Raw genomic sequence first — 10,730 nt, forward strand, 5'->3', positions numbered from 1 at the left:
CCAGCACCACAAATCGGTGTCCAGACCTTACAGCTCATCACAGGGGGGTGGTGAAACCACCACTGAGCTCCCATCTCCCTGAATGCCTGGGCTTCACCCAGTAGGTGCTGAGCAAAGCTGAGTGCTAGGTCATGACTGACGTGTGTGTCAAGCACTGGGTAAGAGGAAGATGATGGTAGTGGAGGAGTGGGTTGTAGTCTCTGTGGAAAGACACATCTCATCCTTAATATTGCTGGAACTCCCATTGTGTCAGGTTGGTCTCTTTGGCATTAGGTGCTTGATACAGCAGGATTGGCTCTCTTGCCATGGGAGAGGGGAGCACCAAAGGGATCTCATGGTTGCAAGCCATGGTTTCCTATCTCCTGCCTTTCCTCCCCAGGTGCCCAGGCAGCGTCCACAATCTGCTCTCTTCTGAGAGATTCAACTTCTTGTCATTGTTCATGCTTCCCACTGCAGCACCACCACTGAAGAGACTTCCCAAGCAGGTTGCTGGAAGCTTGAATGATGTCATGAGTCCTTGGTGCTACGTCAATGGTTTTCTCCTCCATGACATCAACAAACACCCAATTCCACTCGAGCTCAGCTTGGAAGAGGTGTGTGCAGCAGCAGCAAGAAGGTCTGTGATGAAGAGGACCATGTAGTCCTTCACCTGGACAGGGTAATAAAAGGACTGGGAATGAGTGTCTGGAGACCCTTGTGCTCCACCATCCAAGAGATACTGTGGTGACAGACTCCTTAGCCTTGTACCACCTTGTGAGGCTCTGTGGGATGATTCCTGAGGACTCTTGGTGGGGAATGTCTCTGGTCTGGGTTTCATTGTGTTTGTACTGGTTTTATGGCAAGGTGCTCGGTGGTTTGGGGTTTACCTGAGCAGTGAATGAAGGGAATGCCCAGAGATGGCTGAAGGAAGGGCCAGTTCTGGTGAAGCTGTCACCTGAACTATGGGCAGCTGAGTTGCTTTCCCTCACCTCACTATTGCTGGATTCAGTTTTCAGCTCAAAGAAAAAAGGAGAAAATCAGAGCAGAAGGGAAAAGGAGACAAAATCAGAAGAGCAGGGCAGCATGCAGAGGAAATGCAAACCAAAGAGGAGAGTGGAAGAGTGGCAGGGGAAGGTGGAGACAGCAGACAAGAGACACTGCCACTTCCAAGAGGGCATTCAGTCCTCCCCCTTCAGGGCTCCAGCCAGTGCCTCTGGGCTTGGCACCATGACCTGGATATAAAGTCCTGGGTAAAGGACCCACAGCATCCTGATGTCACCCAGTGACTCAGGCTCTGTTGTCCCTTCTGAGCATCCACCTGTGTTGAGATGTCACAACCAGAGCTGCCAGCACCCTCAGCAGCAAGATAGGGGCTCTCCTCCTCACTGGGTCCTCTCACACCTCCTGCCCTGCTGGCCCTTCTGCCCTCCAGGCTGCTCTGGCTTCCCTGGGTGCCCTGGGGTGGTCTCACACTTGGGTGTCTGCCCAAGAGCTTTGGCTGCCCTCCAGCCACAGAGCTGATTCCTGCAGCTCAGTCGTGCTGCAGCTTGCTGGGAGGTGCTGGGATGATGTTCCTGTCTGGGTGAGATGGTCACAACCCATTTGGTTCCCTCCATCCCACCTAAGAGCACAATCATCCTTATAAAACACGACACAGGTGAGATCCTTCCTAGTTCAATGCCATGAGCAGGTCCAAGTTCCTCCTGCCTTTCTTTCTCAACATTGCCAGAAACCCCTGTATGCGAGGACCTCTTCTCTAACCTTTGGCAAGAGGGTTTCCACCCACTTGTCCTTCCTGAGCTATCTCCTCCCTATATGGGTCTTACCAGCTCACTCATAGGGTGCAAGACCTGAATGGTCACCTACAGCAAACGACCCTGCTTTGGTTTGTGTCACCTCAGTGGTCTCAGTCTGAAGCCTGCTTACTTTGTGCTTTTCATTTTTAATGTCCTACAACCACCACCTGCCAGGTCCTGGTGCTCTCCTTGCCTGGGGGAAGCTTCAGCCTGGGCTGGAAGGAACAGCCTGGAGATCACAGGGTCACATTAAGTCAGTCTCTGTTTTGCCAGCCCTGTGTAATGGAAGGAGATGCAGCAGAGTTGGGGCTGTTGTTCAAGCAGGGGGGAGAAGCCACCATCAGTAGCATCCACCTGGAGCTGGGCCTGTTCTTCCAGAGTGTCCAGTGGCTGCTTGGCTTGGTCCCTGCAATGAGGCACATGGGGCAATGTGAGTGCTTTGACCCACACAGACCAAAGGCTCAAGACCTAGAAGCCCCATCACTGTCCTTACCTTCCACAGGGACTTCTTGGGAAGTGTGAGTAACCAAGGCAGTTTGGGTGGTTGGATTGAGAGGCAAAAAGAGCCTCCTGATTCAAAACTTGGTCCCTTCATTCATCCCCATCTCCACCCCACAAGTTCCCAAGACCCACACTTCAGCCATGGAGCAGTGCTTGGGCAGGCAGGGGGGATGGCAGGGGGAGATGGGCAAGGTCTTGGCATGGTCTGTTCTGTGTTTGCTGACTCTGTTTGGATGGTTGGTCATGGAGAAGGACACAAGCTGCTCTCTGGGCCCCAGGATGCTCTTGGGCCAGGATGTGACCTGATGGCAAAGGTGTGCAGCACACGGGAGCAATGCTGGTTCATGTGCATTGATTTCAACCCAAACAAATAAATGTCTGTTGGAAACTTGGGCTGTGGACATTTCCCTGCCTGGGGGCCTTTGCAGGGGGATGTCTCAGGCTGTGTCACAGCAGGGTGACTGAAGTAGAACAGAAACAAGATCCTAAAACATCAGGCTGGGCTCTGGAGCTCCCCGGTATTGCAGGAGGAGAGTGCAGCTCCTGCAGCAAGATATCCAGCCCTTTGACTCTGGGCTTCTCACACAACATTCTGGTTTTGGGATGGGCTGAAAAATCTTTGTAAAGGCAAAAAGCTGCCTCCCCAGGTTAATATCCCATAGTGCTCAGTGCCCTGATCTCTTTGGATGTATTTGTTCACTGATCACAGCCTTCTGTCCTCACCAAGCCTCAATGGGACTGTTTATTGAGGGGCTGTGGAACATCATATGTCTTCTAGATGTGGCACTTTGCTTAACAGAGTACTCGAGGGGGTCTGGCTGCATCTCTTCTTTCCTCTACTCGAAGGGTTTCCTTCCTTTCCAACTCCTCAGGGAAAGGGGAGAGGAAGGATTCAGCTTGGCCTTTGAGTAGAGCTGTATGGGACATAGCATCCAATAATCTCAGGATGGATTGAGGTAGAAGGGACCTTAAAGATCATCCACTGCCACCCCTGCCATGGGCAGGGACACCTCCCACAGCCCAGGGTGCTCCATCCAACCTGGAGCTGGAACACTGCCAGGGATGGGGCAGCCACAGCTTCTCTGGGCAACCTGGGACAGGGGCTCAGCACCCTCACACCAAAGAATTGCTTCCTAATACAAAATCTTTCAGTTTAAAGCCATTTCCCCTTATCCCGTCACTCCAGGCCTTTGTCCTAAGTCCCTCCCCAGCTTTTCTGGATCTTCATCAGGCACTGGGAGGTTTACTCCAAGTTTATTGTGGATCTTTGGGCAGGGCTTTCAGTGCCCCAACATCCAGCTCACTCTCTGCGAGCTCGGAGCAGGACCCTGCCCCTTCTGTCCCAAACACCAGCTGGAAAGACTGAGGCACATCATAGTGTCACCTGTGTTTGGTGGATGGGACCCCCCTGAGCTGGGGTGAGATCTCTGCCCACCTGAAAGGAAGCAGAGCAGGATGAGCTCAGACCCTGTGCTTCACCCATGGGCTGAAAGTGCTTGCAGACAGCTTTTATTTATTTATTTTTAATGTTCCTGATCATCATTGGCTGAGTTTTTCTCTCTGACAAACACTCCTCAGTCCACTGTGCATGGAAAAAGAGTTTCTTCCCATTATGCTCTCCATAGCAACTGTATCATCTTGCCATGAATAAATCACCTCTGACTTGACATCCCTTCCAACAATACAGAAAATGCCATTTCTGAGTCATAGCTACCCAGGAGAAACCCTTTCTCTTCATTCCTTAGGTGCATCCCCCACCTTGTTACTCTTTGAAGGAAACTGTATTTTTTTATGGTATGCTTTTGTTTTGTTTGGTTTCCTATTTTTTTTTCTTTTAAATCTCCTCTGCCCTCGAAGCCCCTGGAGCTGAAACCTGATGAAAAGCTGACACAGACTTTCCCTTTTGGATTCAGAAGCTCCCAGTGAAGTACAAAACAGTGTCCTTGGTGACAGCCAAATCCTTGAACTCACCTCAGGTTCTGTACTGCCATGACTGCCAAATCTCTTCCCAGCATCTTTCCCCCAAGTCCCCAAGGGACAAGCTGAAGAGAGGAGATGAGCTTCTGTCCATGGAGAGCATGCAGCTGCATCGTGGTGGGCACAGACAGCACAGAGATGTTCAAACATGGTATCTTCATTTGAGTGCCCAGCGATTTTTGACACTGGGGAGCAGTTCCCATGTGGAACTGTGTCTGCTCGGATGTCAGGGAAAGCCCTTCCATCCCTCCAGGAGTCTGCCCAGCCTGAGATACTTGGATTTTCTCCGGGACGGTGCAGCCGTAGACCAGGAAAGGGAGCACTTACTAAACAAGTGTGAAGTCCCAGTCCTACCCAGTTTCCTTGCCCTCCAGTCTGGCACATCCCAACCTCTGGTCCATCCCAACCTGCCTCTTCCCTCTGGATGTCCTCGATGCTGATGGCAAGGCAGGAGAAACCTGCTGATGTGTAAGGTGGGAGAGTCACTGCCTTCCCCCCACATCCCTTTCCTCCCCTGTTACCTTCTCTCTGAGTCACCCAGCACGGCAGGATTTGGGTTTAACCCCCAGAAAGCCACCAAGGCCAATTGTAGAGCTGCCCATCTATGGGGTACCCCCAGGGCGCTGCTTATTTATTGCCGATAAGTATTTAATTGAATAAATATTTAATTTATTTAATTTTAATTGCCATTAAATATTCCCACCTCGGTTACTGGGGGGCAGGGGCATGTGGGGCAGCCAATCACAGCCAGGGGGCAGAGCCACGGGGGTCCCACCCCCAGCCAAGACCCCCCACTCCCCCTCGGGGTGCGGCTCATTCACCTCCAAGCTCTGCAGGTCAGTGCTGGGACCCCCCCCCCACCCGTTCCCCCCAACCCCATAGCAGGGGGGGTTCCAGACCCGTTTGTGGCTCAGGGTGGGGCTGGGAGATGTGGCCGATCCTGGCTGCACTTTGGACCCCCCCCGGGTCAGGGGTGGGGGGAGGAGGGGAAAAGGGAACCCAGAGGTCCAGGTAAGGGGGGAGGCAGGGAGCGAGGGGGTAGGGGGGGGTAGGTGTGGGGTGTGACTGTGGATGTGGGGTGTGGGGTGGGACTATGGTGGGGGATGTGGGGGGGAGATCTGTAGGGCAGGACCCCCCAGACAGTGGGGTCGGACCCCGTGGGTTGGGCATGGGTAGCTATGGGCAGGATGAACACAGGGGAGGACCCACACCTGGGGGGGGTCGATGGGGCAGGAACCCCCTGCGAGAGCTGCCTATAGGGCAGAACCCACCCGTGGGGTGGTCTCTGGGGCAAGCCCATGTTTTCATGGTGCCCCCAAATTCCTGCTGCCCCTCTGTCCCCTCTTCCTACCCCTCTCTCTGCTCCCCACAGGTCCCATGGCCGCCTCCCGCCCAGACCCCTGGTCCTTCCTCCCCCCACACCAGCTCCAGGCCATGGCTCGGGCTTGGTTGGATGAAGATGCCCCGACCTTTGATCCCACCTCGGGGATCATCGGTCGGGCCCCCCGCCTGGCCCAGCTCCTCTGCAGCTCCCCGGGGGTCCTGGCGGGTTCCCCCTTGGCCGAGGCCGTTTTTGGGGTGACGGGGTGTGAGGTGACCTGGCGGGTGGCCGAAGGGTCCCCATTGCCCCCCCAGAGGACGGTGGTGGCCGAGGTCAAAGGTCCCGGGGCTTCTTTGCTCTTGGCCGAGAGAGTGGCCCTAAATCTCCTGGGGCGCTGCAGCGGGGTGGCCACGGTGGCCGCAAAGGCCGTTTCGGTAGCCCAAGGGGTGCAGTGGGGGGGGGTGATAGCCGGGACCCGTAAAACCACCCCTGGCTTCCGACTGGCTGAGAAATATGCACTGGAAGTTGGGGGGGCCGACCCCCACCGCCACGTTTTGGGGGGGGGGGGACTGCTGCTGCTGAAGGACAATCACCTGGCGGCTGCCCGAGCCCCCCTTGAGCAGGTGGGGGGGGACCCCAGTTTGGGGAGGGGGACCCTAACTTTGGTGGGAGACATCATTTGGGGTGGGAGGAAGGAGGTGAAGTCTTGGGGAGGAGGTGCAATGGGGGTAAATCAGTTTGGGGGGCACCCTAATTTGTGAGTGGTGGGGAATGGGGGGGGGGGGGGCAGTATGGGGGCTATAGGGTAATGGGGGGGGGGGTAATGGAGGGTGTTTGGGGGAAACACACCTTATTTTGGGGGGAGGAATGTGTGGACCCCATTGGTGGAGGAAGAGGAGGTCATTCTGGGGGGGGAGACTTCCCAATTGGGGGGAAACTCCATAACGATGGCATGGGGGGATCTATTCAGGGGGGGAGGTGCAATGGGATGATTTATTCCTGTTATTTGGGAGGGGTGGGCAATGGGGGGGGGGGCACTCAAGGAGGATATGGGGGGGACACCCGATTTGGAGCAGGCAGTGGTGGATGGCCAATTTTGGGGGGGAGTTTTGGGGGAAAATCAGAGAGTGAACCCACTGGGGAAGTGGACCCCAGTTTGGGGGGAAGGGGAAGAGGGACAAAGGGAAGGTGTCATGGGGGATGGTACCAGATTGGGGAAGGATGGCAAACAATGTGGGGGGAGGAACCCAATTTGGGAGGGGGACCCTTATTTCAGGGGTGGACAATAGGAGGGAGCATTTGGGGAGGCAATGGGGGGACCCCATTTGGGGGGCTGGGGGGGGGAGCATTCTAATTTTGTGGGAGTGACTGGGGGAACCAAATTCAGGGTGGGGTGAAGGGGCAGCCCTATTTGGGGGAATGGGGATATGGGGGAGGTGATGGGGGTCCCAAAAATTAGGGTAACATGGGAGGGACCCATTTGGGGAAGGACATTGGGAGTGTGGGGAGTGCAATTTTCTTTTTTTGGGGGGGATTGAGGTGGAGCTTATTTGGGTGGGGGCTCGGGGGTTGTCAGGGTGGGGGCACAGCACTTTTGGGGAGCAATGGGGACGGATCCCTCTTTGAGGGGAGCAGTGGGGACTCAATGGGGGGGTCAATAGCAGTGGTCAGTGGGAGTACCCCAATTTTGGATGTCAAGGTATGGGTGGTTCAGTGGGGGTGGCATCATTTAGGGGGTGCTGTGTGGGAGGGGTCACCATTTTAGGGGTCATTGGGGTAACCCCAATTTTGGGAGTCAATGGGGGATTTTGGGTGGGGGGAGACAGGAAGTTCACCATTTGGGGGGATCACTGGAGTTTCAATGGGGGAAAAATTTCATTTTGGGGGTTCTGGGAGAGGTGATGTCATTTTGGAAGAAAATTGGGATGATTCAATGGGGGGGTGGGGGGGGGCTAATTTTAGGGACCTGCAGGTCAACAGGGGAGGAGTGTGCCACCATTTTGGGGTTGCTGGGAGAGGGCGATGCCATTTTGGGGCTCACTGGGGAGGGGTCAAGAGGTCCCCCCCCCATCAAGTGACCCCCATGGGGACACCCCTCATTGTCCCCAGGTGGTGGAGGTGGCCCGGCGGGCAGGGGGCTTCACTCGCCGGCTGGGGGTGGAGTGCAGCACACAGGGGGAGGCCATGGCAGCGGCTGGGGCCGGCGCTGACATCGTCCTCCTGGACAACTTCACCCCCCAGGTCTGAGCTCTGACCCCTAAGTGTGGAGCTGGGGGGGAAGGGCTGGTGGGGGGGGGGGGCACTGGTTGGGGGGCAGCCTCATTAAACACACCCCACCCCAACCCCCCCACAGGAGCTCCACGCCACAGCTGCGGTGGTCAAGGCCGCCCACCCCCGGGTGACCCTGGAGGCCAGTGGTGGGATCAACCTGGAGACTCTGCCTCAGTTTTTGGGGCCCCACATTGATGTCATCTCCATGGGGTGTCTGACCCACAGTGCCCCGGCTCTCGACTTCTCCCTTCGTGTCCTGAGCCCTGGGGAAGGGGATGGGGATGAGGGGACACGCTGAGGTCACAAATGGCCCCCCTGGGGGTTACTGGGGCTTGGTGAGACCCCAGGTCCACTTCCAGAAGGACCCCAGAAACCTTCCTCTCCACCCTGGGGAACCCACAGCTCCACCCCATGTCCAAGAGAACAGCAAAATCAACCCTGGGTTTCACTGGGATCCCAGCCCCACATCCAGGGGGGGTCCAGGAATCTCTACCCTAGGGATCCCCTGATCATCCCACCATAAGGGGAATCCCAAAATTCACCCTGGGGTTCACTAGGGCTTGCTGGGACCCTAGCCCCCCATCCAGGATACCCCAGAAATCCACCCTGGGCATACCCAAACCACCCTCACTACGATGTTGTACTCCTCCCACCCCAAAAAAACACCTCCCCGACTTCCCCCTCTTGTGTATCCCCCCAAATTTGGGCCCCTTTGCAAAGAAACATGACAAATATACCCATGACTTCATGTGCAAAAGAGCATGACAGGGGAGCCAGGCATCCTGGAAGGGACCCAGGCATCTGGGATGACACTCTGGAGATGGGGATCTTGGGGGATCCAAGAAGGGTTTTAATGGGAATAGGGACAAATTGGGGGAATCAAGAACTTCTGATACCACCTTTGGCCAGCCTCTTCCTCAACCCCCACCTATCCCAACCATCACTTCCCACCCAGCCACACAGCCACTGTTTTGTCACCACCGTGACATCTCACCACCAACTGTTTCACCATCATCCCTCACTCAACCCACCCACCCATCAACTACCCACCATCTCACCACCACCTCCCACCCAGCTTCCATTTTCCTATCATCCCCCCCAACCCTCACCCACCCACAAAACACCATCACCCTCCCACCACCACCCCTGCCATCTCCCCTCCGTGTCCCCACCCCCAGCCAGCTCCCTGCCACCTCCATGTCACCTTTGGTTTAGGGGGGAACAGGGGTGGGGGAGAGGGGATGAGCTGGGCAAGATGGTGCCCAAAGGCCCAAGCTTTGGTCACATGACACTGAGAGTGAAGAGAGGAAATTTATTATTATTGATTTTATCATTCTTATTTATGAGGAAAGAGATGAATTGGGAGAGGAAAGGGGGGATCACTCAGAGCTGCCCTTCAGCAGACTCTGGGGCTTGTTCAAACTCCAGAGCTGCTTTTCCCTTGGTCCTTCTCCCTCCCAGCGTGGTCTCTTTGTAGCCATCCCTGCCAGGACCTTCCCCTTGAGAAATTTGGGGGTGACCTGGAGCTGGGAGCAGCCTGAACCTGCTGGGGTTCACTCCTTCCCCCCACAGCTTCTCCCACCCTGCTCCCTGTCCTTCACCCTGACTGAAGGGTTTGCTGGAGCTCCTGGAGGAGCTGCCCAGCCCCTTGTCCCCTGGGGCTGAGGCACATGGGGACAGCTCAAATGATTGGGGGCAGGATGATCAGGAGAGTAAGGACAGAAAGATCAGGAGAGGAGGTGCTCTCAGGGTGAAGGAACCCAGCCCTCTAGGAGATGGATCAGTGGGGTGAGCCCTGGTGGGGGGCAGTCCCAGGAGAGTCTGGTGAGGGTGATGCTGTGGGGAGAGCCAAAAGAGGAAGCCTCATAGTCACAGGTCCTCCATGCCACAACCTGCTCCCAGGGCTGGACATACAACACCCAGGAGATGCCTGCAGGGTGTTGAGAACAGGATGAGACAGCCCCTGGATGAGCTGATGAGGGCTGGTCTTGTACTGACAGACAAGGGGGATCAGGCTGGGGAGGGGAAGGGCGAGGGCAGCCCTGGAGGCAATGATGGTGCAGAAAGAGGAGAGCTGGCAGAATGACAGTGCAGGGCTGCAGAACAACTGATTGCAGTTGGCTGAGGCTCTGCTGGGACTGTCCTGTAGGACAAAGCAGCTGTGAAGATCTCCTGGGCCTCAGAATCACAGAATCACAGAACTGTCTTGCTTGGAAACGACCTTACAAACCATCAAGTCCACCCATTAATCCAGCACTGCCAAGGCCCCTGGCAAACCATGGCCCTCAGCACCACAGCTTTAAAAGACCATCAGAAGTTTTCAGTGGTCACTCTTTGCATTTGTTTGCCAGGCCTATTCCTTCGGAGTTTTGGAGCCCTATTGAGCAACAGTGGGAGAGTGGCTGCTGAGGGGTGGTATATTGGTGGGTTTTGGTAAAATGCAAACCCATGGCCTGATTGCTGGCTGAGTTTTGAGTAGAGTTCAATGTGAGGGATGTGGCCAGCAAGTTTTCAGTGGTCACTCTTTGCATTTTCTGTTCATGTGGAGTTTTGGAGCCATATTGAGTAAGAGTGGGAGAGTGAGCTACCCTTGGTGACATGAGCTGGCTTTTTATTTGAGTTAAAAGAAAAAAAAAAAGCAGTGCATACCTATCAAAGCTGAGTACAGGACAAAGCCAGCCCGGCTCCTGTCCTGTTTGCTTCTACTCAAGTTACTTCCAGAAAATCCATGGGGAAACATCAGCCTCGGAGATTTCTTCACCTGTGGTCCCATCCACCAGTGGCTTTCATCGAGTGCTGCAAGCTCCTGCTGGGAACACGGGCTGCTTCCAGACTTCACCAGGAGGTGGCAGCTTTTCAGTCCATCTTTTCAATCAGTCTGCAAA

General features: G+C 55.4%; 2 protein-coding genes across 2 annotated transcripts in view; one reads left to right on the plus strand and one right to left on the minus strand.

Moving 5' to 3' along the window:
- EVPL (envoplakin) overlaps window positions 1-10,730 on the minus strand; it is a 345,937-nt gene that overhangs the window by 276,037 nt on the left and 59,170 nt on the right. The gene's annotated exons all lie outside the window — the stretch shown is intronic.
- On the plus strand, window positions 5,148-8,588 carry QPRT (quinolinate phosphoribosyltransferase). The gene is made up of 4 exons (XM_071764160.1): window positions 5,148-5,264; window positions 5,626-6,197; window positions 7,684-7,815; window positions 7,928-8,588. The coding sequence occupies exons 2-4, from the start codon at window positions 5,631-5,633 to the stop codon at window positions 8,141-8,143; spliced, it is 915 nt and encodes a 304-aa protein (XP_071620261.1). The 5' UTR covers window positions 5,148-5,264; window positions 5,626-5,630; the 3' UTR covers window positions 8,144-8,588.

The sequence above is a fragment of the Heliangelus exortis genome, chromosome 20, assembly GCF_036169615.1.
Source record: "Heliangelus exortis chromosome 20, bHelExo1.hap1, whole genome shotgun sequence".
Classification (NCBI taxonomy): Eukaryota; Metazoa; Chordata; class Aves; order Apodiformes; family Trochilidae; genus Heliangelus; species Heliangelus exortis.

Excerpts from the sequence above, each read along its gene's own strand:
- QPRT (XM_071764160.1), top strand. The coding sequence starts at position 5,631 with ATGGCCGCCTCCCGCCCAGACCCCTGGTCCTTCCTCCCCCCACACCAG. Across the intron at positions 6,198-7,683 it reads CCCGAGCCCCCCTTGAGCAG|GTGGTGGAGGTGGCCCGGCG; the intron begins GTGGGGGGGGAC and ends CATTGTCCCCAG. Across the intron at positions 7,816-7,927 it reads TGGACAACTTCACCCCCCAG|GAGCTCCACGCCACAGCTGC; the intron begins GTCTGAGCTCTG and ends ACCCCCCCACAG.